At 40.1% G+C, this 27208-nt stretch overlaps 1 protein-coding gene across 1 annotated transcript in view; it reads left to right on the forward strand.

Moving 5' to 3' along the window:
* Positions 1-3440: 3440 nt before the first annotated feature.
* Positions 3441-27208, forward strand: part of GUCY2C (guanylate cyclase 2C) — an 80397-nt gene continuing 56629 nt past the window's right edge. Inside the window, exons 1-7 of the mRNA XM_061206503.1 lie at positions 3441-3583; positions 16111-16223; positions 17570-17634; positions 20436-20651; positions 22978-23099; positions 24545-24641; positions 26652-26769. Of these exons, the coding sequence (XP_061062486.1) occupies positions 16155-16223; positions 17570-17634; positions 20436-20651; positions 22978-23099; positions 24545-24641; positions 26652-26769 (687 nt within the window). The 5' untranslated portion in view covers positions 3441-3583; positions 16111-16154. The remainder of the gene's footprint in view (positions 3584-16110; positions 16224-17569; positions 17635-20435; positions 20652-22977; positions 23100-24544; positions 24642-26651; positions 26770-27208) is intronic.

Here is a 27208-nt window from a genome sequence, read left to right on the forward strand (position 1 = left end):
AATTAGAGAAAGAAGAACAAAAAAAACCCCAAAGCTAGCAGAAGGAAAGAAATCATAAAGATCAGATCAGAAATAAATGAAAAAGAAATGAAGGAAACAATAGCAAAAATCAATGAAACTAAAAGCTGGTTCTTTGAGAAGATAAACAAAATTGATAAACCATTAGCCAGACTCATCAAGAGAAAAAGGGAGAAGACTCAAATTAATAGAATTAGAAATGAAAAAGGAGAAGTAACCACTGACACTGCAGAAATACAAAGGATCATGAGAGATTACTACAAGCAACTCTATGCCAATAAAATGGACAACCTGGAAGAAATGGACAGATTCTTAGAAATGCACAACCTGCCAAGACTGAACCAGGAAGAAATAGAAAATATGAACAGACCAATCACAAGCACTGAAATTGAAACTGTGATTAAAAATCTTCCAACACACAAAAGCCCAGGACCAGATGGCTTCACAGGCGAATTCTATCAAACATTTAGAGAAGAGCTAACACCTATCCTTCTCAAACTCTTCCAAAATATTGCAGAAGGAGGAACACTCCCCAACTCATTCTACGAGGCCACCATCACCCTGATACCAAAACCAGACAAAGATGTCACAAAGAAAGAAAACTACAGGCCAATATCACTGGTGAACATAGATGCAAAAATCCTCAACAAAATACTAGCAAACAGAATCCAACAGCACATTAAAAGGATTATACACCATGATCAAGTGGGGTTTATTCCAGGAATGCAAGGATTCTTCAATATACGCAAATCAATCAACGTGATACATCATATTAACAAATTGAAGGAGAAAAACCATATGATCATCTCAATAGATGCAGAGAAAGCTTTCGACAAAATTCAACACCCATTTATGATAAAAGCCCTGCAGAAAGTAGGCATAGAGGGAACTTTCTTCAACATAATAAAGGCCATATATGACAAACCCACAGCCAACATTGTCCTCAATGGTGAAAAACTGAAACCATTTCCACTAAGATCATGAACAAGACAAGGTTGCCCACTCTCACCACTATTATTCAACATAGTTTTGGAAGTGTTAGCCACAGCAATCAGAGAAGAAAAAGAAATAAAAGGAATCCAAATCGGAAAAGAAGAAGTAAAGCTGTCACTGTTTGCAGATGACATGATACTATACATAGAGAATCCAAAAGATGCTACCAGAAAACTACTAGAGCTAATCAATGAATTTGGTAAAGTAGCAGGATACAAAATTAATGCACAGAAATCTCTTGCATTCCTATATACTAATGATGAAAAATCTGAAAGTGAAATTAAGAAAACACTCCCGTTTACCATTGCAACAAAAAGAATAAAATATCTAGGAATAAACCTACCTAAGGAGACAAAAGACCTGTATGCAGAAAATTATAGGACACTGATGAAAGAAATTAAAGATGATACAAATAGATGGAGAGATATACCATGTTCTTGGATTGGAAGAATCAACATTGTGAAAATGACTCTGCTACCCAAAGCAATCTACAGATTCAATGCAATCCCTATCAAACTACCACTGGCATTTTTCACAGAACTAGAACAAAAAATTTCACAATTTGTGTGGAAACACAAAAGACCCCGAATAGCCAAAGCAATCTTGAGAACGAAAAATGGAGCTGGAGGAATCAGGCTCCCTGACTTCAGACTATATTACAAAGCTACAGTAATCAAGACAGTTTGGTACTGGCACAAAAACAGAAATATAGATCAATGGAACAGGATAGAAAGCCCAGAGATAAGCCCACGCACATATGGTCACCTTATCTTTGATAAAGGAGGCAAGCATATACAGTGGAGAAAAGACAGCCTCTTCAATAAGTGGTGCTGGGAAAATTGGACAGGTACATGTAAAAGTATGAAATTAGAACACTCCCTGACACCATACACAAAAATAAACTCAAAATGGATTAAAGACCTAAGTGTAAGGCCAGACACTATCAAACTCTTAGAGGAAAACATAGGCAGAACACTCTATGACATAAATCACAGCAAGATCCTTTTTGACCCAGGTCCTAGAGAAATGGAAATAAAAACACAAATAAACAAATGGGACCTAATGAAACTTAAAAGCTTTTGCACAGCAAAGGAAACCATAAACAAGACCAAAAGACAACCCTCAGAATGGGAGAAAATATTTGCAAATGAAGCAACTGACAGAGGATTAATCTCCAAGATTTACAAGCAGCTCATGCAGCTCAATAACAAAAAAACAAACAACCCAATCCAAAAATGGGCAGAAGACCTAAATAGACATTTCTCCAAAGAAGATATACAGATTGCCAACAGACACATGAAAGAATGCTCAACATCATTAATCATTAGAGAAATGCAAATCAAAACTACAATGAGGTATCATCTCACACTGGTCAGAATGGCCATCATCAAAAAATCTAGAAACAATAAATGCTGGAGAGGGTGTGGAGAAAAGGGAACACTCTTGCACTGTTGGTGGGAATGTAAATTGATACAGCCACTATGGAGAACAGTATGGAGGTTCCTTAAGAAACTAAAAATAGAACTACCATATGATCCAGCAATCCCACTACTGGGCATATACCCTGAGAAAACCATAATTCAGAAAGAGTCATGTACCAAAATATTCACTGCAGCTCTGTTTACAATAGCCAGGACATGGAAGCAACCTAGGTGTCCATCATCGGATGAATGGATAAAGAAGATGTGGCACATATATACAATGGAATATTACTCAGCCATAAAAAGAAATGAAATGGAGGTGTTTGTAATGAGGTGGATGGAGTTAGAGTCTGTCATACAGAGTGAAGTAAGTCAGAAAGAGAAAAAGAAATATAGTATGCTAACACATATATATGGAATCTAAGGGGAAAAAAAAAGGTCATGAAGAACCTAGTGGCAAGATGGGAATAAAGACACAGACCTACTAGAGAATGGACTTGAGGATATGGGGAGGGGGAGGGGTGAGATGTGACAGGGTGAGAGAGTGTCATGGACATATATACACTACCAAATGTAAAATAGATAGCTAGTGGGAAGCAGCCGCATAGCACAGGGAGATCAGCTCGGTGCTTTGTGACCACCTAGAGGGGTGGGATAGGGAGGGTGGGAGGGAGGGAGATGCAAGAGGGAAGAGATATGGGAACATATGTATATGTATAACTGATTCATTTTGTTATAAAGCAGAAGCTAACACACCATTGTAAAGCAATTATACTTCAATAAAGATGTTTTAAAAAAAAAAAAAAAAAGATGCTCTTCTTTGCCTCAAGATATACAATTCTGTTCTTTAAATGCTTGCCTTACCTTTCCAACTTTGTAAAGAAGCATGAATAAACAAAACTGGTAATTACTCTGTTCGTAAGGAGTTTACACTTCAGGAGACTGATCACTTTTTTTCCTTCTTTCCCAAGCTATTATTTTAACCCGTAAAACTAGGAGGAAGTAATCCTTCAGCTGCCTTGGCGTGGTGGGGAAGAGTAATGTCCAGCTTCTCTACAGGAGAATACAGAGTTCCTTTTTCAGGATTGACGTATCAACCCAACCAACCACTCTTTGGCAGCCTACGGCCTGTTTCCTTCCGTGTGTTGGAGGTAAGAGAAAATAAACAAAGCTGTTTCCAGAACATGGAGAACTTTATTGCAGCTGAGATGCATTACTACTGTCTCCAGCACATATTTGCCTAAGTAGGTAAAACTAGCCACCTGGACAGAGGAGGCAATCCAAGAGTCACTAGGAAATTGAACAGAATTCCAGCTGCCCCTGCAAGTGTATAACAATCACCTACTCCAGCCTTTCCTGAGCATATGAAAAGACTGTACAAAATGGGCTGGGGAAGGAGGGAGAGGAAGATGTTGCTCAGGGTTTAAATAGAGTTTCTTTTGTTGTTTGTTTGTTTGTTTTATTGGAGTATAATTGCTTTACAATGTTGTGTTAGTTTCTGCTGTACAACAAAGTGAATCGGCTATATGTATACATATATCCCCTCCCTCTTGAGCCTCCCTCCCACCCCACCCCCATCCCACTCCTCTAGATCATCACAGAGCACCGAGCTGAGAATGGGGGCGGGGAAGACAAGAGGAAACAGGCATAACAAGGAAAAGAAAGAAGCCTGTCAGCCTGAAGCGCCCAGGCACTGGTGCTAGATTTAGATATGCAGCCCTAGTGTACAATAGTGATTTGGGTATCAGTCGGGTCACCCGACCTTGTGATCTAGATAACATGACTTTGACTCTCATCGCATCCTTGTAGAAAGTTCAAAAACACTTCCCAATATTTCATCAAACCCTGAAGTCTTAAACTACCATGATCATCTCTGACTTTAGACTCCTGCTTCTGAGAATCACCTAGCCATCCTACTCCTGTTCTTACCCCATGAATCTAGACACAGATATGAGCACCTTGCCATAATTCCCAAAAGTTAGGCAAGTCGTATCTGGCACAGACCTGACTGAAGGTTTGGGAACTGTTACCCAGTTTTATCAGTTTTAAATTCCCACTAGAATACAATTATCATGAAGGCAGAAATGTGTTCATTTGTGTAACCCCAATGCTGAGAACGGTTAGAGGGTTCTCAATAAATATCTGTTGTATGGATGAAGTAAGGCATCTTTTCCTCAAGGAAAAGACGAGCAACCTCTTATTTATTTTATACATCCTTGTTCTTAAATGTCTTCAGCCTGCATCCCACTAGGCCTTTCCCACAGGCCATTTATTTCTATGTAGCTCCCATCTCTTTCCCTTTATCTCTTTCCATCTCTCCTCCTCATTCCCTTGTTCCTGGATTGGCCCTGGGAGCTTCACATTTTCCTCATTTTATTATGTAAAGCAATTTATATTTCTCTATGCCTGACTCAGAAGGTTTGCGTAACCAAATCCATTTGAGTGCTCAGCAAAACCGTATAGCCTTTTAGTTACCTGAACCCATCTGGCATTGTGTTATCCTTTGTGAATAGGACCAGTAAGTATTTCCTTCACAGGAAAAAAACAGTTAAACTAGGAATCATTAAAAATTATATATTTATACCTTAAAAGTTTTATTTTATCTCAAAACATATTCATGTTTGTTTATTCACCCATTGGTTGATGTCAGGCCAAGTAATATTCTTTGAGCATGAGTAGCCAGGTTGGAGCTCTGTATCAGCTTTCTTTCTTTCTTTTTTTATTGAAGTATAGTTGATTTACAGTGTTTCAGGTATACAGCAGATTGATTCAGTTGTGACACAAAGTGATTCAGTTGTGTCTTTTTCAGATTCTTTTCCATAGGTTATTACAAGATATTGAATATAGTTCCCTGTGCTATACAGTAGGTCCTTGTTGTTTATCTATTTTATATATAGTAGTGTGTATCTGTTAATCCCAAATTCCCAATTTGTCCCTCCCCCCTGTATCAACTTTCTTAAGTAAAACAAACCCCTAGTGCAACTTGTACTACTTTTGGTGTTTGATGTTTTAAGGTAATTGACAAGTTCTCTAAGGACAGAATTTTTTTAGGTTTCTTTGTTATTCCCTGGTGTATTATAGCAGTCTCCCCACAGCAGTTTTCTTAGTAATTTGCTTTGTTTAAGATTTCCAACAGTTTTTGTATGTATTTTATCAGATTACGTAACATTTCATTAAGGACATAATTTAATAAGTATGTTTGGCAAATTTGGGCGCAAACACAAGGGACCCTTGGTAAGCAAATGACTTAACCAGAAGGAGCAGAAGTATACACGTCCACTGGCTGCAGGCATTCAGGGTGTATTTCAGCTAATCTGGTGAGTCTATTAAATCATCCGTTCAGAAATACTCTAATGTATAACATGATGACTACAGCTAACACTGCTATATGATATATAGGAAAGTTGTTAAGAGAATAAATTCTACGAGTTCTTATCAGAAGGAGAATTTTTTTTCCTTTATTCTTTCCTTCTTTTTTTTCTTTTTATTGTATTTATATGGCAAGATGGATATTAGTTGAACCTATTGTGGTAATCATGTCACAATATATGTAAAGCAAACCATCATGCTGTATGCCTTAAACTTATACAGTGATGTATGTCAAGTATTTCTCACTAACACTGGAAAAAGAGAAGTACTTTACTGTAGCCATTTTTCCTCAATAAATCCAGATCAGATTTTTGTGCTTATTTAAAAAACTACTTTCATGTTTTAGTTCTATCAGCTACATTAGTTCGTAAAATCCCTTTTGAAAAACTCACTTTTGCATCTGCACTGAGATAGGGAGAGAGGAACCCTAGGACTGCTACAGACTGTAGAGATGCCAAGTATTCTGATAGGCCTGAAGGTGAGCAGGGGATCTTAATGAGAAGCATACAAAAGAGACCCAAAGTCTTGCCAGAAACGAAAGAGTGGCACATGCAGGTGACCTGCCCAGCCGCCCCTTCCCATGTGGCGTAATTTCCCTTTTTTTCTCATATCTTTAGGGCTTTTGTGTTCTACTGAAGAGTATATCTCATAAATCTGCCAACTCAGTGTTCCATTATTTGTTTTTGACCCTTGAAACTTTCCCAGCAGAACCTGCCTCTCTTTAATCATGATCTACATGCTGGTAGTTTTACAACATAAAGAAGATACATAATGTTTGCCTTAAAGGATCCAGGAAGGACTGTCATCTTGTTCCTTCCCTTTTGAAAATCTTCCTGGTTCCATGCTATAACCAAAGGGTTCCCAGAACTGCATCTGCCTTCTGTCTTCACATCTGAATTAAAAGCACCTGACAGTTACAACTTCATCCATCCCTTGACGTGGCTTTTTTTCATATTTGCCATTTGCAGACCAAGTCAAAAAACAAAAACAAAAACAGTCTACTCTTTCTCCTACCACAGGAAGTGGGAATAGCAACACATTAACAGAGAACCGAGTTTGAGTCCACAGTGGCCACCAAATGTGCAACATATAAAATCGTTACCTGTAGCAAAGGTTAATCACCGTTGTGATGGCCGTGTGCCTCTCTGCCGCCTGCTGTTCCATTCTTCCTAACGTCCACTAAAAGTATCCAGGGGCACCCACTCCTGACCACTCTCAGTCACTCATCACCACGTACCCCCCCATAAAATACCCCAGTGCCTTCCTTCTGAATCAAAGCTGAATCCTATGAAGTCTGAACATCTACTGTCCTCGCTCCAGGAGACACTAGAATTGAACCCACCTTATTCCACATCACTCATCCCCCAAAACATGGGTACTTGGTGTCATATCTTCTCTAGCCTTTGTTCATCCCCATATTGCTACGCCATGCTCAACACATGCCTCAGTATCCTGTATCTCTTCATGGACTGTTCCGTACACCTCATGGCTAGGTTGGGAGAAGGAGGGGTGATGTGTTAGGGATGGGGCACACAGAGGTACAAAGGCTCTAGTAACATTTTATATCTTAGGCTGTGATGTATGTACATGAGTGTTCATTTTATTATTCTTTTAATTTGTATATATTCATTGTAGATATGCCTTTACATGTATGATCTACTTCATAGTTTAAAAATTTTTTAAAAAACACCTCTGTTCCCTTGAGGCATGTACCATCTAGCCAGGATACTCTCTATCCCATTTCATCAACCACTGTCAGTTACTGAAGTCCTGGATGTTCTCCCTGGTTTATTCCTCCCCAACAAGGGCCTGCTATCAGTCTGGTTGATTTTCATACCCAGGAGGTGACCTGTCCAATAGACTGGACTCTGAGTTCCTGAAACTCCTCTGTTCAAAAACATTTTCCTTCCCCCCCTCAGCCACCTTGAACTGCTCAAATCAGTAATTCAGAAAATCCACCCTCTAATGCAAACACTACCCTTCCAGCTGTTTGTTTCAGCTGTCCCCTTTCCACCTGTACTTCTGCCTGCCTACTGTACCATCATCCCTTCAAGCCTCTTCTTTTTTTTTTTTTTTTTTGGCCATGCCGCGCAACATGCAGGGTCTTAGTTCTCCCACCAGGGATTGAACTCACAGCCTGGGCAGTGAAAGCATGGAGTCCTAACTACTGGACGACCAGGGAATTCCCTCAAGCTTCTTCTTTATGCCTTTCCCTCACTCCCCTCCTGCATGCACTTCATTCTTATTCAATTTAGATTTTATAGTCCATCTCTCCACTCTTTTGACTTTGTTTAATTTTTTTTTTTATCCATTTGTTCTTTCATTGCACCTACCTGGAAAAACCATACCTGAATAAGCCCAACCATTCACTTTCCTGTACCTGCTCTTGGGCAGCTAAACATTGCTAGAGAAAATCATAAAGCTGGGCTGAGTAGGGCCAGTTTTCAGTCACTCATCTCCTAATCTCACCACTGACAAACAACCTTAGGACGCATCTCTTATCAGTCCTTCTCTCACTCATCACAGTAACTTTTCAAGTCCCTCCCTTCTCAAGCCTCTGACTAGCCCAGCTCTCCTTTCATTCTCAGCCAATGACTCACCTCCTTCAGAAAATAAATTTAAACACTCATACATAAACGATCTCATCTTCCAGCACAGAAGTCTAGAAATATACGTGTATATATGAAACCGAGCAGAGCCCTGCAGGGCCTTCGTGATTGCAGACCCTTCCATGTTCCCCCACTCCCACCTTTAGAAAAAAACAACCTTATTTTCCCTGGCCTGTTTCAGAAAATAGACTCAAGCAATTAATCATTTAAGGAGGGGCAAAAGCGGGAACTAAGAAAAAGCAGTCAAGCAAGGAAGGTGATAACAACTTAAGCAATAAGTAAAATTGAAGGATTAGGTCATAAAGTCCTAGTTTTCCTTGAGAAAAACAGATAACAGTGTCTGACACACATTCTTAAGTTATTTCTTACGGAAACCAGACCCCTGACCAGGTGGAAACTGCTGACCCTGAACACATAGACCGTAGACTGGTTGGAGCTGGAAAATTGATGATCAAGATTACTGAAACATCACCCTGTCACCTTACCGTCTACCAATCCAAAAAGTGTCCATGAGCTGATCACACACCCTGTGACCCTTACCCCAAACACTGTCTTTAAATACATTTCTCTGAAAACCATCGGGGAGTTTGGGTCTTTGAGTATTAGCTGCTCATTCTCCTTGTTGGGTGCCCTGCAGTAAACACTGTGCTTTCCTTCACCACAACCCAGTAGATTGGCTTTGCTGCGTATCTAGGTGGGTGGATCCAAGTTCTGTTCGGGAACATACACAATCATCCTACAACACGTTCTTCCTTTTATAAGGAAGAGTTGTTCTTTCTGCCATGTTTGGAATCCCATTGCCTCTCATCTTCTTGGAGCCATCATCATTTACGCCTCCTCTCTCACATTTGCCACCTCTCCCTCTCCACCAGCTCCTTATCAACATTTAAATAACTAACTTTCACCCTTAAAAATCCTCTCATAACCCTATCCCCACTTCTGGTTACAACTCTGTTTCTCTCCTCTGCTTCTGGTAAAAGAAGCCTAATTTCTGGTTGTCTTCAATCACTGAGTGGATTTCTAGAACCAGCCTATTTTTCAGTTTTTGGTCTACTATAAAATGAGGAGAATCACAAATACTGTCCCATTCAATTTTACTAATCCCTTCTATTAATGTTTGGTTCATTGAGTACCCAGAATGCATTTCTCCTTTTACCTGGGATGAACAGTAGAACCGGCAAGGCTAAGTCAAGGGAGTGTTACACCAGGCAATTCCTGTCCTGTCCCAGGAGGTCTGGAGGCAGCCTTTCCGTGATCACTCACAAGATCTCTTTCACGTCATGATCTGAGGAAGTCCATTCTCCTTGTAGGCCCTGCAGTGGGAGATGCAACTCCCAGTGTAGAGGTGTGATCAGCTGGGACATGGTAGGTCACTAGAGGGCCACTCAAGTTAACCTGAAGGGTGGCAACAGCCCAGCTTTTATTAAAAAATTTTTGTAGCACAACACCGTAAATCAACTATACTCCAGTAAAATTTTTAAAAAAATTTTTGGCGGCCGACCACCATGATTGATTGAATTTATCATTTCACATATTGTATTTGGTCAGTTTTAAACTGTAAATAGAGTTACTTCTGGGGAAAATTTGTAGGGCTACTTTCTCGTGCTGTCTTCTTTTGCTATTTGATGGTTTTCTTGTAATGATTTGCTTTCAAGTTTTTTCTCTTTATCTTTTTTGTCTCTGCTATAGTTTTTGCTTTGTGGTTAGCTCAAGGCATGCATAAAATATCTTGTAGTTGTAGCCATCTATTTTAGGTTGATAACACCTTAACTTCAATTGCGTACAAGAACTTTGTACTTTTACTCTCCTGTCCCCACACTTTCTATATTGTGTGCCCAGTAACAAATTTTTATCATTTAACTTTTATATTAAGCTTAAACATAACTTAGGCACCACCATTACAGTATTACTTTACTCTGCATTTTTTAATATATTTACCTTTGCCATGAGATTTATGCTTTCATATGCTTTTGCATTGCTGTTTAGTATGTTTTCATTTCAATTTGAAGAACTCCTTAAGCATTTCTGTAAGGCAGGTCTAGTGGTGATGAGCTATCTTAGTTTTTGCTTATCTGGGAAAGACTCTATCTCTCCTCCATTTTTAGAGGATAATTTTGCCAGGTATAATATTCTTGGTTGGCAGGGTTTTTTCTCTCAGGTACTTTGAATATATCATTGCATTGTTTCCTGGCCTACAAGATTTGGGCTGAGAAATCCACTGATAGTCTTATAGGAGTTCCATTTCATGTGATGAGTCACTTTTCTCTTGCTGCTTTCAAAATCCTAGAGCTTAGTCAACAGCTTTCCCATCCACCCAGCTGAGTGTATAAGGGGTCACTCTCGACTCCTCCCTCTCTCTAATGCCCCAAGTCCAATGAAATATCTTCTTATCATTTTACCTTTTAGATGTCTCTTGAATCCACTTCCATGGCCACTGCCCTCATCTGGCCCCCTTCACTTCTCACTTAAACCACAGAAGCAGCCTCTTAATTTGCTCCATGACCCCACTCCTGCCTCTCTCTAGGTCATTTCTTCCATGGCAGCCTAAGTGCTCTTTACAAAATTTATCTGATCATGTCCCTTTCTTGACTCTTAGAGTAAAGTTCCAAATTCCTAATGGCTCACAGGAAACCCCCTGGCCTACATTGCCTACTCCTCTGGCATCCTTTACTGCACTGGACTAGCTTTCTTCACTTCAGCCATACTGTATCTCTTTCAGTTCCTCAAATATCCATGCCTCCTCCCACTTCTGGGCCTTTGCACAAGCTCTGTCCCAGCCTCACATGCTCTCCCTCACTTTCCATTCAGCTAACTCCTGTTCATCCTCCAGGGCTCAGCTCAAAGGATACTTTCTCAGGGACGCGTCCTTGACTTTCCAAAATAGGTTAGGTTAATCTGCCATGTGCTCCCACAGCACTCTGCACTGTTTTTCATTGTTGAGTTTAGTTATTCATAATTATTTATTTAACGTTTGTCTTCCCCACCAGAAGACATGTGTTCCATGAAGACGTTAATGTATCCATGTCATTCATGGCTGTATGCCCAGTGCCCTTCCAATGCCCCGTCAAGTCTCAATAATAGTTGCTGACTGGGTGAGTGAAACACAGATCTTCCTAGTTAAGGATTCAGTTTCAATGTGAAGGATTCAGTTTCAATGTGCAACTATAACCTAAAAGCTAATAATCTATCATATTTGTGCTTGCCTTAAATACTTTGACCTTTATTTTCCATTTTACAAAGCGTTTTTGGTATATACAATACTGCCTTCTTCCTCTTTTCTCTCTTCTCAGTGTTGTGTCACCAGTGATGTTTTTTTTATTGGGTGAGGCACAGGTAATCTCCCTGTTTATAACTCTGACCTTTCTGTGAGCAAACACGCAAAGTGAACTTTGGTTTATCTCCTACTGTAATGTAGCTGCTAATTGCCGACAGGGAGGCTGTATTCCATGGTCCACGTGACCAGTGGGGTGACCAGAAAGGAGCGTGGGGAAGAGTAGACCAAGGGACCCAGTGACAGGCTGTTCAGCTGGAGTTCCTGCTTCCCTGAAAGCCCGGAGTAAAGCAAGGAGTATGGTGCTGAGGTGAGGGAGGTCATGAAGACGCCACTGTTGGCCTTGACCTTGTGGTCACTGCTCCTCCGACCAGGGCTTTTGTTCTGGACCTCCCACGTGAGTCAGAACTGCCACAATGGCAGCTACGAGATCAGTGTCCTGATGATGAACAACTCGGCCTTCCCAGAGTCCTGGGTTAACTTGAAAGAGGTGGTGAATGTGGCAGTGGAAATAGTGAGACAGCGTCTGCTTGAAGCTGGTAAGAAGATGGTAACAGAATTCTCCTCCCTGTTACCACCTCTGGGGTCAAAGGGTTGCTAAGCCAAGACCTGTGTTCTTTGCCTGATCACCCAACCTTCTCTAAGGGCCTGGCCCACAGGCCTTTTCTATTTCAAGGCAATAGATCCTCAGAGAGAAGGATTTGAGCCCTACCTCAATGAGTTCACTCATGATCTACTCTGCTTTTGGGATGGCCCTGACCCAAGTGTTCACAGCAGTGAAATGTCCCAGCTAAAACTGGATTTAACTTAACTGGATTTAAGTAGATAAAACTACTCAGCATCAGGAAGGCATTATGTTTCCTTCTGTAGCTTCTCAGAGGCAAGATTTGGTCTGTATCTGAGATTTCACAGGATTACCAGTCAAGAAGATGAATTAAGTAAAATTAAGTAAAGATCCAGGTGCTAAATCTTTCACTGGGATTTTTAATCCGTCTATTCACTCTTTACATCTCTGGTGGCTGTTATTATAAGATACAGTCAATATGATAAATTTGCAATCAAATTCAGTGTTGAAGTTCTTTATTGTATCTTTTTTTGGGGGGGGAATAAGAAAATTATTTTATTTTATTTTACTTTTTAAAATGTTTTATTGAAGTATAGTTGATTTACAATGTTGTGTTAATTTCTGGTGTACAGCAAAGTCATTCAGTTATGTGTGTGTGTGTGTGTATATATATATTCTTTTCCATTATGGTTTATCACAGGATGTTGAATATAGTTCCCTGTGCTCTACAATAGGACCTTGTTGTTTATGCATCCTATATATGCTAGTTTGCATGTATCTCTTAATTATTAAAATAAGCTATAGCAGTAGATAAAGCATGTAGAATAAAGGGAAAAAAAGTCACCCCTGATAATTTCCAGCCACCTGGATATTTCCATTATCTTTTCATATGCCTCTGAGTTTCCTGTTTTTAAGAAGACAGTTGGGGTCACTGTGGCACAGAAACAATTTTCTGTCCTTCCTATTTCATTTCACATTATTCTACAAGTGACTTTCCTAGAGCTGCATAATCTTCGTAGCATCATGTGAACGAATGACCAATACCCCTTAGAGTAGATATCCTCCCAAATCATCTAATAATTCCCTATGGTAGGACATTCCATTGTTTTTAATTTCTCACGAGTATTTAAAAACTACTACAATAAACATTTTTATGTACACGGTTTTTTCCCATGCTTTGAGATGAGATTGCCATAAGTATAATTACTGAGTCAATGAGTATTTCATACATCTTAATGGTTATTTATGGTTCTAAGGAGAGGATGTCTTAATTTTCTCTATTTAAAATTTGTGGTAATAATAGCAATAGGTATCATAGATCATATATCATATATGTGTAATAACTGTCTTCTGTGCAATATACATTTCTTCAGTCCTTTCTGAGACTAGATTCAGATATAAATGGATGGATCTGATCTAGCGCTATAATGGAACTAGGAGGTCATTTAATAAAATCCTGTTATTTACTTGGGCAGTGTGGTATAGTGGAAAGAACATTTGATTCGAAGTCTGAGGACCTGAATTGGAGTCCCTGCCAATCTCATGTGAGCTATTTCCCTTGGTCTCCCTGAACTTGGTGTTCTTGTTTTTTGAGTACCTGTCAAGTGCTAAGTAAGACATATAATCTCTTTACTCGCCACAGCTCTGTACGACCAACATTGCTGACACTGTTTCACAGCAGAGGTTTAATAACTTTGCTGCAGTCATACAAGTTGTCTGTTTGAAATGAGTGTCAAACCCCTGTCACATTCCACAGAGTGTATCATGTCGCCACTGTAAGATCTTTACCCACCCATTGCTCGTGAAAATAAGGTAGTGGAACACTGTGGTTAGAAGCAGAGATTTGGAATTGGACAGACCGTGGTTCATAGTCCAGCCTTTTATCCAACCATTTATCACCAGTGACCTCGCGCAAGTTACTTACATTTTCTGAGCCTCAGTTCCCTCACCTGTAAAATCACAATAAATAGTAGTTTCCTTCTGTGTGTGTGGTGTGAACTAAATGAGGAGATTCACATAAAGTACCTAATTCACTGACTAATACATAGTAAGAACTCAATAAATGGCAGTTGTTTTATTGTTGCTGCTCTTACTGTTGTGCTTGTGAAGGACGTTGATACTGTGTTTGTTGCTGTGGTGTCAGAACACGTTACCAGGCGTATAAAATAAACAGCATGGTGCATTGGTAAGATGCTGATCTCTGAACTCATATCACCTGAATCAGCATTTCTGTTCCATCGTGTACTGAGTGAGTTACTGATTCTCTCTAAGTTCGCTCATCTCATTTGTAAAATGGAGTCAATAATGGTGAGGTTTTTAAATGGACTCAATAAGAGGAGAATTGGAAGGGGAGGTGTGTGAAAGAATAAACATTGATGCCCAGATTTCTACATTTGATGATGCGTTTTGACAGACAGATGTTCAGGCATAGTAAACTCAAGAAGTGCAGCTTGTGAGGGAATGATAGATTTATGGTCTAAACATACTAAGCATTGTTATTTGGGAAAAAGCTTAAGACAATATACTTAAGGGCTAATTTGAAGAAAAGAAAGAGTTCAAATGTGGGTGATGTCCAAATGGAAGAGAGCAATATTTTCTCCTAGTACTTAGGAAAGCTTTGTGGGTTTTGAAGAATACATAGGACTTGGTGGAAAACATGAAAAAAAGATTCCTTCAACCTTAGGAAATCAGCTTCCCAAGGATGTATGTGCCATGGCTAAATGTACCTGGTCTCTACCCTCCACATGCTCTCATGTGCTAAGGGGGTCCATTTCCTAGACTCCAGCATCTATATCCAGATTCACTTTGGTCCAGTCCCATCCACAAAGCCCTAGATTTGAGAGAGAGCATTCTGAGATCACCCTATATTCCAAAATGTTCCACTCACCTTTCCAGGACTGAGATCTCATGGTGTTCTGTGGGGAGTGCAAGCAAGACAGGAATGAAAACAGCACTTGGTGGGAACTGCTTGTATCTCCCCAAATCTGATTTGAAGTCATCCCATTATCTCAAAAGTGAAGCCTGATTTGAAGTCATCCCATCCTATTGTCTAAAAAGTGTTCAATATTTTCTTGAGAAATCACTTGGGATTTGGGGAGATAAAAGTAAGCAAAAACACTTCACATCACCATAATGATGAGAGGCAGCAGCTTACTACAGTACGTTCTACAGAAGTGGTTCTCAAACTTCCCATCTCAAGGCCTTTTTACACTCTTAAAAATAATCATGGGTTCTAAAGAGTTTTGTTTATGTTACATTTATCAGTGTTTATTATATGGGAAATTAAAACTGAAAAATGTTCAAAATATTTTCTTATTGATGCAGTTAAAATAACAATTGTAAGAATTTGTTAACATAAATAAAATTTCATATTAAAGAAAACATATTTCTCAAACCAAAAACTTGAAGTAGGTGGGAAAAGTGGCAGAAATTCACATTTTAGCAAATCTTTAATATTAGGCTTAACAGAAAATGGTTGGATTCTCATATCTGCTTCTGCAATTAAAATGTTGCCATACTACATATTATGTAGCCTCTGGAAAACTTCACTATATGCTAGTGAATGTCTTAAAATAATAGAATAGTTTTGACCTCATGGACCTCCTGAAAGAGTCTCAGGGTGCCTCAGGGGTCTATGGCACACACTTTGGGAACCACTGCTCTATAGTGTATTGGCTCTAGAATCAGACTGCCCTATGTTCAAAACCCAGCTCCACTACCTGCCAGCTGGTAACCCTAAGCAAGTTAACTTACCTCTCTAGATCTCCTTTTTCTATAAAGGTAGAAAAATAAAATCTCATGGCTGGTATAAACTTCCTGAGAAATAACACTAGTCTTCTCTTTCCCCTCATTTCTGGATAATAGGCCTAAATGTGACCGTGAATGCCACCTTTGTCCATTCGGAAGGTATGATTTATAAGTCCAGTGACTGCCGGAGTAGCACCTGTGAAGGCCTCGACCTACTCAGGACGATTTCAGTGAGTACCTGCCTTTGCAGAGTCAGTTCACACCCTCCTGCCGCAGGAGGGCCACAGCGTGAGCTTGGGCGCTGGCCCGCCAGGATCTCTCACCTCGTCTCCAGCTATGCAGCTGAGTGATTTGGGGACCGGGTGCTCCGACTGTATCCCCGTCTATTTCCCAAGTGACAAGCACCCTCCAGGAATGCAGGAAAGCGGGGAGAACCTTAGCTATGTTCTGTCTGTACACGTTCAGTGGTATGGAGGGGAATTATTTTGTTTTCAGCTGTTTTTAGAACTTTTAAAAAATTTAAATGTTGGTATTAACTGGTTTGCCTTCGTGTGCCTCAAGAAAAATCTGAGGTGCCCCATTAAAAAATATACTCTAAAGCCTTACACCAGACACCTGTTACAAGTCATCACCATATACACGGTTGCAGGTTTATTGCTTAAGGGCTGAATCTGAAACCTAACTTTAAAGTAGTAGCTGTAATGTCAATCCGTAGAAATGGGAAGAGAGAGATTCCTGCCTAGTTCCTCCTCCCAACTCCATCCCCAACCAGAGCTTTCTGGAACTGAAGAGTAGTCCAAGCTCTCTAGAGGCAGGTAAGGTGTGAGATGTCCCTTTGCTACAGAGACCTAAGGGAAGGCCGTCCAGGAAGCTGAGCACTGGCACAGATCCATGGCTCTAAAGCTCTGATCAATAACATCACATCGACCAGATTGGCCGCACTCCTGTCAGGAAGTGGTCATTCTTGATCATGGGAGGGCGAGGGGCAAGCAAGGGGAGTTTAATAAACAGGTGTGCCTCCTCCCTCTCCCTCTCCAGAGGTGGGAGGTCCCACCTCGTTCTCCAGCACCAACGATGGAATGCTCCTAATCAGTTTCCCCTTGAGAAAGAGTGGAATTACGATCTACAGCCTCCCACCCGGCCACACTGCGTTTTGTTCTCTCCAGCCCCGCTTTGTAGCTCTCCCTAAACCCGAAACTTGCCCTGTCCCCCCACAGCACCCCCAAATCTAGCCTCTTCACCGCTTGGCCTACAGATAACTGCTAATGTGACAGTCTACCAGTCCCTCTCCCACCACTGGACATCCTCCCCTTGATAGAGTCCAGGTTCACGTTCAGTCAGCTCACCTTCAGTGGGATGCCCTTCCCTCCATCTGCAGCCCCTCCCCTCTCGGACCCCTTCATTCCTCGGCCGGCCCTCGCCCAGCCCAAGGCACGCACGCGGCTCCTTTCTGCTCTACATTCTAACATCTCGAGAGGCCCGCTTTCTAGCCTTCTGGGAGCCTTCCCCTTGCTGGTTCTTTCCTGTGCATTGATTCATAGTTTTAGGAATTGGTTGTTATTTTTTTCTCCTACAGAGCAAAAAACAGATGGGATGTGTCCTCATGGGGCCCACGTGTACCTATTCCACCTTCCAGATGTAGTAAGTAGTTTGGTTTGTTGTTGTTTTCATGACCCTGTGAATTGAAGTCAGGACATCATATCAAGATTTAAATGATTTATCAAACAGTAGTCTAGTCAAGGCAATACAATTGAGGGTTCCAGGGCCCTCGTATTTTACAGTCTCTCTGTAACTGTCATTCCCTCATCCGGGTAACTCTGCCTTTGCTCAGTGTGGGGTGGATGACAGTAGATATTCCGGTTCAGTTACTAACATCTGAGCTTGAAAAGCAAAAAGGTAGAGGTGAAAAGTTAGACTCCAGGCAGGAAACGGAAGATGGTGAACTTAGATATTTTGAGAGTTGAATAAAGGAAATCTTCCCAGAAGTATGGGCAGAATGTACCCAAACACAAAGGAAAGTGCAGCACCCTAGGGCATTAACAGGGCTCCGTTCCATCCTTAGGGCGGTAAGAATAGGGAAGGTAGCAGGGTTCTTATTTCAGAGCACTATTTGAGGATTATATATATAACATACTAAAGTACTTTGCACAGTGCCCTTATCAGCTTAGAAAAAAAGAAAAAGCTTCCACTGTGTTTAGAGTGGAAATACTTCCTGGCTTTGGGAAAATCGCCCTCATCCCTTTCGATCATTTCACTCAGTGTAATTCTCCTCACTGCAAAACACTTTGTTTTGCCAGATCACCCCTCCCCCAATCCAAATCCCTCTCACATGCCTTTCTTTCACCTGTTCCATCTCCCCGTGAATCAAGGATGACCGTTTGTCTGCACAGAGAAAACTATGCTGAAGGAACCCTTGCAATAGGTTTTGAAGGGTAGACATTAGACTTCTGAAATTTCTGTTGCAAAGTCTGCTTCTCACACCTCCCACTCAGCTGTATAAACAGACTCAGACGTTCACGCCCACACAGACCATAGACACCCCACAGAAGCACATTTGACCTCATCTTCTGTACCAAAGTGCAGACGAATACAGAATCTTACCCTTCCTGGTGCTCATTCCCAACTGTCATCTTACCTGACCATTTACTGATACTGCTGGAGAGTGTGCCCAGAAGGAAAGGAGAAGTAGAACATTGATTCACCACTTATGAGGAACTTCCGTGTGCAAAGACGCATTTTTGTTGTGTCAGAGTGGAGACAATTAAGTAAAATAGAGGACAAGGACACTGGTGACCAATACAAGGCAGAGTGGGACAGGTTCCCTTAGAGAAGTACAAGCAAGGTGCTATGGATGCACAGAGGAAATGGTCCCTCTGGTTGGGAGAATTAAGCTTCAAGAGGAGAAAGACTTCATGAAGGAGATGGTATATGAGTTGAGTGTTGAAGAATGGGTTAAATTGTAATGGGTAGAGATGAGGTGATAAGCATCCCAGCCAGCAGAGGGAGAAGTATATGTAAAAGCAAAGCATCAGGGAAGTGTAGAAAATTTGTGAAAGTCTGTATTAACTGGAGTGCAAGAGATGTATAGGGGAATAGTAGAGATAAAACTCGAAAAATTAGATAGGGCCATATTTGGGTGGTCATGAGTTCTAAGTGAGGGAAGGGTTTTTAATTAGATTTGCATCAGAAACCACTAAAACAGCAGGGAAGTGCCATCAGAAGCAGCTCAACTTTGGGAAGAATAATTGGCAACAGTGTGTAGGAAAGGCTGGAGCCCAGCAGGAGAGACTGAGGACAGGAAAGTCAACAGGGGAGGAGGAGATCCTGAACTAGCGAGAAAGCAGTCGACTTGGAATAGGAGCATCGCCTTAAAGATATTTAAAAGTAGAATCAATAGCATTTGATAACTGATTGGATATTGGAGTGTGGGACAAAAAGTAATTGAAAAGGCTTTGAGGTATCAAAACGCTAAAAGAAATGGGAAAATCAGGATAAGGAACAGTTTTGAGAAACAAAAATAAGAGACAAATTTCACCGTGACCATGAGGAGTTTGAAATGCAAGCAGGACACCCAAGTGAAACCTTTCAGTGGAGCACCGAAGATGGAAGGGGAGGTCATTTTCCTCCCTTTATCAAATACATCTTAAGCATCTACACATAAAGCAGGCAGACCGGAAATGCTGCGGTGAACAAGCTGGGCGTGATTCCACCTTTGTGGCGCTTGCAGTCTGGTGGAGGAGACAGATATTAAACAGGTTCTCACCCATGATTCCTGGTCTTAGTTATCAAGGAAAGCTCTCCTGATGGATAAAGAGATGTTTAATTAAGGACCTGATGGATGAGTAAGTATCAACCAGACAAAGACAGAAGGGAACAGCATTTCTGGCATCTGTAAAGACCCTGGTAGAAAATAAAGCTTGCTATGTTTAAGGGACCACAAGCAGACCCGTGTGCCAGGCAGTGGAAGGAAAACAGTAAGGTCCTCAGGTGATATCTGTCTCAAAGGCCGTCCATAAAAGAGCTGGAAATAAGGCAATGCACGGAGGGAAGCTGCAGAGGGCATCTTCTGGGCTTTACAACATTTGTAGTAGCTATGGTGGCCCATTTTCTATTTCTTCTCTGCCCTACTCCCCGAAGTCCATATGTCCTAGCCTAGATGTTAGGACAACCCAATTGACAACTCATTTTAGAATAAATCGAAGTAACCAAGCCACATATACAAGAAAACACCCAGAGTATGCTTAGAACATAGCATACGTTCAGTAAATATTGTTTTAGATTCACCTGTGAGGGACAGACCTATATACGTCGAACACCTGCTTGAATGACCCTGTTTCATTTTTGTTATTTATACCCACACGCTGAAACAGCTTAAAGAGGGATCTTATTTGTACTACTTAGGTTAATCCTGATATTGGTTTCTTTCTCACCTCTTGGCGTAGCCTTGACACAGATTTGAAGTATCCCATGATTTCAGCTGGAAGTTTTGGATTGTCGTGTGACTACAAAGAAACTTTAACCAGGCTGATGACTCCAGCTAGGAAGTTGATGTACTTCTTCGTTGACTTTTGGAAGGTCAATTATTTTCCATTCAAAACTTTTTCCTGGAACACTGCCTATGTTTTCAAGAATAGTACCGAGTCTGAGGACTGTTTCTGGTAAGCAGGACCATTAATATCCTTCTGGCACTTAGCAGGGAGAGAAGCCATAAACTCTCAGCAGGCCACTAGTTATTATCAGACATGCCTTCCATGAATAGTAGCATTGGGAGTGGAAACCAGCCCACTTTCTTACGCACAAATGGTACATAGCTTACATTTAATTGATTTCATTCTTAAGCTGTAGATATATTTAGATAAGGCTGTTTGTTACTCCTATTTGAACTAGATATATTAAGCATAGCTCTCTGAAGTAGATACCCATTAACTTTAGGTCAAATTGAAATTTCACTTGGAAGTGTACAACACTTCACTGATTCCATGATCTAAATCAGTAGCAGCAGGTAAAAATGTCATTTTTTTTTTAAAAAGCAACTTTCTTTGAGTCCTTACTTTTTGCCAAACATTGCACTAAGCACTTTCTTTTTTTTTTTTTTTTATTGGAGTAGAATTGTTTTACAATGTTGTGTTAGTTTCTGCTGTACAATTAAGTGAATCAGCTATATGCATATCTATATCCCCTCCCTTTTGGACCTCCCTCCCCCGCTCCCTCCCACCTAGGTCATCACAGAGCACCGAGCTGAGCTCCCTGTGCTATCCAGCAGGTTCCCACTAGCTATCTGTTTTACACATGGTAGTGTATTTATGTCAAACCTAATCTCCCAATTCATCCCACCCTCCTCTTCCCCCACTGCGTCCACATGTCCGTTCTCTACATCTACGTCTCTCTTTTTAAAAGAATTTTTATTGGAGTATAGTTGATTTACAATGTTGTGTTAGTTTTGCTGTACAGCAAATGAAAAATGTCTTTTCAAGAACATGTTTTAAAAGTTACCTAATATTTATTTCCTAAAAGGAGTGCATGGAGTTATTCAAAGTGGCCACAATTTTCTTCCTGACCTCTACCCAAATTGTTATTAACTACTAGAATGTAGTGGTGTAAGAAGGAGAGTCTGATGTTGAGGCTGACAGTCTTAGGATATGAGATCTACAGATTCAATTGAATAATGAACGTTTATTCTATAGGGTGTGCAGCTAATGTTTCATATTAATAAAAAGGAATCATATGGAGTGTGTTATATGTCTTGAGAACTCTGAATAAATGTTTTTTAAACATATTTTCAAAAAGTTGCATTTTCTCAGAGTTTTTTAGTTAACAGTGATCTGATTTATTTTGTTGTCTCAATGTGATTGACATAAAGTGTCTATGTAATCGTAAATACATTGACTAAATTTTTTTCTAATTCTTCCCAAATGGCATACGTGACCTAGCAATAAATATTTATATATATATTTTAGATTTATTATTTTTTTATTTTTTTATTTTTTGGCTGCGTCGGATCTTAGTTGCGGCACACGGGCTCTAGTTGAGGCATGTGAGCTCAATAGTTGTGGCACGCGGGCTTAGTTGCCCCAGCATGTGGGATCTTAGTTCCCTGACCAGAGATCGAACCCACGTGCCCTGCACTGTAAGGCGGATTCTTTACCACTGGACCGCCAGGGAAGTCCCAATAAATATATTTTGATGAAAATAAACCCTCTAAAGAAAAGAGAACGAGTATTATGATCTCCATTTTACAGATAAGGAGAAGGGAAACCAGAAGTAAATGCTGTCATATTACCGTGCAACATATGATAGCAGAGAATACGCATTCTGCCTGTCCTACACGAGTTAGAAATCATTTCTCTCACAGCTTTTCAGAGGAAAAAGGGTGGTGGGGAGAACAGGATATTGGGTACCATTGCTAAAATAAAATCACAAGGCTCACACAACTCCAGCAAAGGTGGCAGAAAGAATCTCTTGAAGGAGTCTGCAGTAGCTCTCCACCAAAGCATTCAGAGGACTAAAATAGGGTACCACTGGGAACACACATCCAGGGAACAACAAGAATCAACCCTAAGGCAGCATCCTAGAAATTTTGGGGTGAACTTAGAGCACACAAAAGTCCATTTCACACAGTAGGAGAAATTATTCCCATCAACTCTGAATTTTTGTACTATAGATTGAAAAGTTTCCATTTATCTGTGATAATGGGACAAGCAGAATAGTCTTCCTTCAGCAAATAACAAGAAGCCATTATAAGGGATTTGCCAAATGTCTACTATCTGTATATATACACGAAGATTCCCTAAAACTTTCCCTAAATTAGATGTCCGTAGTCCTAACCATTGGTATCACGCTGTGTATTGTCTATTGTGTTAGTGGTAGAAATGAATTTTAGGTGAACAAGTCCCTGGACAGATCTGTAAACAGTGAGCAAACAAGATGGAAAGCCATGAAGAAACTAAGCTGATTTCTTAGAGTTTCTCTTTTTTTCTGTTCTAGGTACCTCAATGCTCTGGAGGCTGGAGTTTCCTATTTTTCTCAGAAACTTAAGTTCAAGGAGACGCTGAGAGGAGATAACGAGTTTCAGCGTATCTTAATGGACCAGAACAGGAAAAGCAATGGTAAGAAGACATGAAGATAATTTTTGGCTAGCTACATCCCCACAACTGCCACCTCCCTATGAGTCATTTTGACAAATCTACCACCACAGAGCTATCGTCGTTACTATATATTTTGTATATTTGCAGAGATCTGTAGCTGCATGCAACTCCGTTATACTGTTCCTTTTGCTGATTAAAACCTTATCCTCTGAGAGAAATTAGCAAAGTAATGTTGAGCAAATATATTAACATTATGAAAGTAATGATGATGCTAAAATCCAGCTTTTATAAGCCAAAAATGCTATCACGATCCACCATCAGTAAACTGCTTTTAAAGTTCACCACAATCTAACATATTGTTGGATTTGTGACGAATTCTCAAATATTCTGAACCCTGGTCCCCTGGTGACCAAGAGAACTTATTTATTGATATGTAGCCTTAAGCAAAATTACCAGGTAGGCAAGGATTGTCTCACTTTGCTTTACTCTGTCGGTATTTTACCTGCCTAATGATCTCTCAGTTATAGGCCAAGTGTGAAAGGCCAATGGGATACTAAGTTATTTGGTGATTTATTTCACTTTCCACAGAATTCTTTTTGCAAATAAGAATATATCAGGAGCAAAGGAATCAACTGTGGAATTTTCTACGAGGAAATGTTCTTGCTTGTCAGGATTTCCTGGTATCGCTTGAAATATCATTTGCTGTTACAATTAAGCATTTGCCATATTAAGAGCCTACCATTTGCAAAACATTAACCAAGATATGGGGAACAAGAAATATAAGACGATTCATGTCCCTAAAGTGTTTACACTTCAGCTGGACAACACAGTGTGTGAACAGATCTAATGAAGTGTCTCCCAGCTTATTCATCCTTCTCATCAAGCCATGCATTTGGGAAATCTGGCTGCAGTGGATAGGAGAGCTTAGAGAATCAGACTGGAACTCGACCACTGAAATCACTGAGCTCTGAGCTAAGAAGCTGCAACCAAAACCCAAGGAAAGGTGCTTAGGAAGACTTCATAAATTCTCACATTAATTTATATCTTTTCCAACTACTTTACAAGTGGCAGTGCCCTTCACTTACCACTGAGAATAGCTTCTATATAACTACTCCAGCCTCGTGTAATGGAATAAGCACTAAGCCAGACTCAAATACTTGACTATCAGAATTATTCATCCACCAGTTTTTTATCTCATTGGCATTTTAGCTACAGTCTCCTTAAATCAATAAAATTAAGGGGAAGGACTAGATGATTCTTTTTAAGATCCCATGAAGCTCTCCTCTGATTCTATGACTGTAAATGAAAAATAAAAGGAGGGGGAGTAAATTGGAGGAACTGGTGTTAATCTTAAAACACGAATGTAGCATGGACTTACTGGGTTCAAATTCAGGCCCCTGGTTCCCTTCCTGCTTGGGAGTAGACTATTGTATATTTTTCTCCCTGTCTTGCTCTCTCTCCTGCAGTGATTATTATGTGTGGTACACCAAACACCGTCAACGTCCTCAAGGGTGACCGAGCAGTGGCTGAAGACACTGTCATTATTCTAGTGGATTTTTTCAAGTAGGTATAATATTTGGAAGAACTCTCCTCCTTTCAGAAAGGAAATACTCTAAGGATTTCGGGAAGATATTCTCTTTTCTCACGTTTTGCACAGCCTAAAATGGGATTCTCTATGAAGATAATACTTTAACCAGTGTTTCATTTCTTCTTTATCACAACCTCATTCTTATTTAATTAATTATAGCCTTAGCAGAGATGTATACCTTTGACATCACTATCATGTCTAAATACAAAAGTTTTATGAAATCCCCATGAAACCCGCATACTCATTCAACAAAGATCCTGGTCTTCAGCCTGATTTTAAGGTGTTTTTTTTCCAGGCAGTAATAAATCAACTAATATCCCAATCATATTTCTGAGAACGTGGGCCCTATCTATGCCTTCAATTGCCAATGGCCTTTGGTCCTAGATTATTTTTCCTTCAGTCACCTTCGGTAAGAGAAAAGTTCCCGTTACGTGAATTTGATTTACACAGTTATTCTTTGCCCTCTGTGGTATAGTCACTGGGTGGTGATCTTTTCCTCTGCACTTATCTGGAGCTAAGGGGAGAAAATTCTGGAGAACAGAAACTACCTTTTATCACATCCCCTCTTTTTACTAGTCATTTTCTAACATGGTTGGAGACCCCACAAACAAACTGTGCAAAGGTAATATCTGAGTCAGATTAGGCTTAAAAAAGGTGTTGCTGGTACACCTGTGTCCCTTGCCCCATCAGCTAGATCATATGACTTCACTTATCTGATTGGATCATTAATCATTCCCTGTCCGTATTCAGACCAGAAGCTATTCCTGCACTATATCATATTTGCCTAGTCATTTCACCCACACTAAATGCACTTGTCCCAGTATTGAGAAAAATGAAGCATAGGAACTGCAGGCCTATCTTGTTTACAAAGATAATTTAGTCAACTGAGCCTTTTAGCTGCAGAATACAAAAAAGAGGGCAAAATGATCAACATTTTATTCCTACAACCACATTGATAGCTGCTTTCAATAGCTGCTTTGCCCTCTGGAAGGAGGCCTCAATGTAACCAGGTTGGTGTAATTTTATTTTTAGCAAATCCTCAATCAGTTGCCAAAGTATTGGCATTCTTTTGTCACTATTCCCTAAGGACCTCTGGGTCTGTTTCGGAATGATCATGAGATAGATTCATTTGAAACTAGACATAACTTGGGTTCAAATTCTAACTCTGACACTTCTGGTTCATTTGACTCTTGGGTATTCCTTAGTATATCTTGAGATTCTCATTTGTAAAGTGAGAATAAAAATGCCTACTTTATAAGAGTGCTTTTAGGATTAGATGTGACAATATGAGCAAACTATTCAACACAGTCCTCTGTACATAGATGTGTTCACCTACTGTTTGCCTATTAAATGATGGTCATCCTAGTTACAGCGGTTCAAGCTTGTTAGATTATTTGCATATTAAAACATTAAAATGATTAGGAAGCTTGGGACCCATATGATTGGCAGTGCCATCCCAGACAGTATTGAGGGTCCACAGTGTACCAAATACTGTCTAGGAGTCAAGGATACAAGGACCGATAATCTAATGTTAAGAAGCTTACAATGTTAGAGAAAATGCTTAGTCTTTTCATGCTTATGTTTCACCATCTGGAAAGTAAATTTAATTCATAAACTTTCTCTCTATCCTATCCATAAATCTCTAAAGTGTTATAAGCACTTAAGGAAAAGAAAGTTTCCAGGTATAAACCAAGAGTCATTAAGCCTTGAAAACAAGCTGATGTGCCCAGAGCCCCCAAAAAATCTTCCTCAGATAAGTATCTGTATTCTGATCTTCCTTTCCATTTGTGTATGTTAACCACAGCTGCCTAATTTCTTCTATTCAAGGTAGCAGGTGTAGAAGAAACTTATCTGGGAAAAGTAGAACGTTTTGCAGGAAAAAGATGTTTTAAACTATTTCAAGGCTGCTCTATGAATTGTAGAAGCTCCATTTCTATTTTTGGAGGAATCTGATTTTCATGAGGAACTTGTACTTTTTATTCCAGTGACCACTACTTCATGGACAATGTCACAGCCCCTGACTATATGAAAAATGTTCTTGTTCTGACACTGCCTCCTGAAAATTCTGTCTCAAATAGCTCTTTCTCCAAGAATTTATCACTGGTAAGCTTCATATACATATATATTATTATTTTTTTGGCAAGGGTAAAATATCATTCTTCCATTTGGGACCCAAATTCTAAAATGAGCAATTCATTTTTTTCACTTGTTCCAATTCACTCAACAGATGTTAACTAAGGCCAATAGCAGGATTCCTGCTGCTAAAACTGTTACTATAGGTCACTGTGCTAGGCTCTAGATCAACACCACAGTGCACACTGCTGTGACATCAGAACAGAAATGACAGTGTGGGAAGATCAGAAGAAGCCCTGCTAACACAGGGGAGGTAGAAATTAAACAATGAAAGATAAATGAAGTTCCCTACATCCTAAAGCAACTTTCTGCTGGCCCTGATATCACAGTTCTACCTCTAGAGATACATATTCCTAGGTTAAGACATTGTCCCTTTTTTTTTTAATTAGGTTGGCCATTGTTCAAATTT

Source organism: Eubalaena glacialis, chromosome 11 (assembly GCF_028564815.1).
Source record: "Eubalaena glacialis isolate mEubGla1 chromosome 11, mEubGla1.1.hap2.+ XY, whole genome shotgun sequence".
NCBI lineage: Eukaryota > Metazoa > Chordata > Mammalia > Artiodactyla > Balaenidae > Eubalaena > Eubalaena glacialis.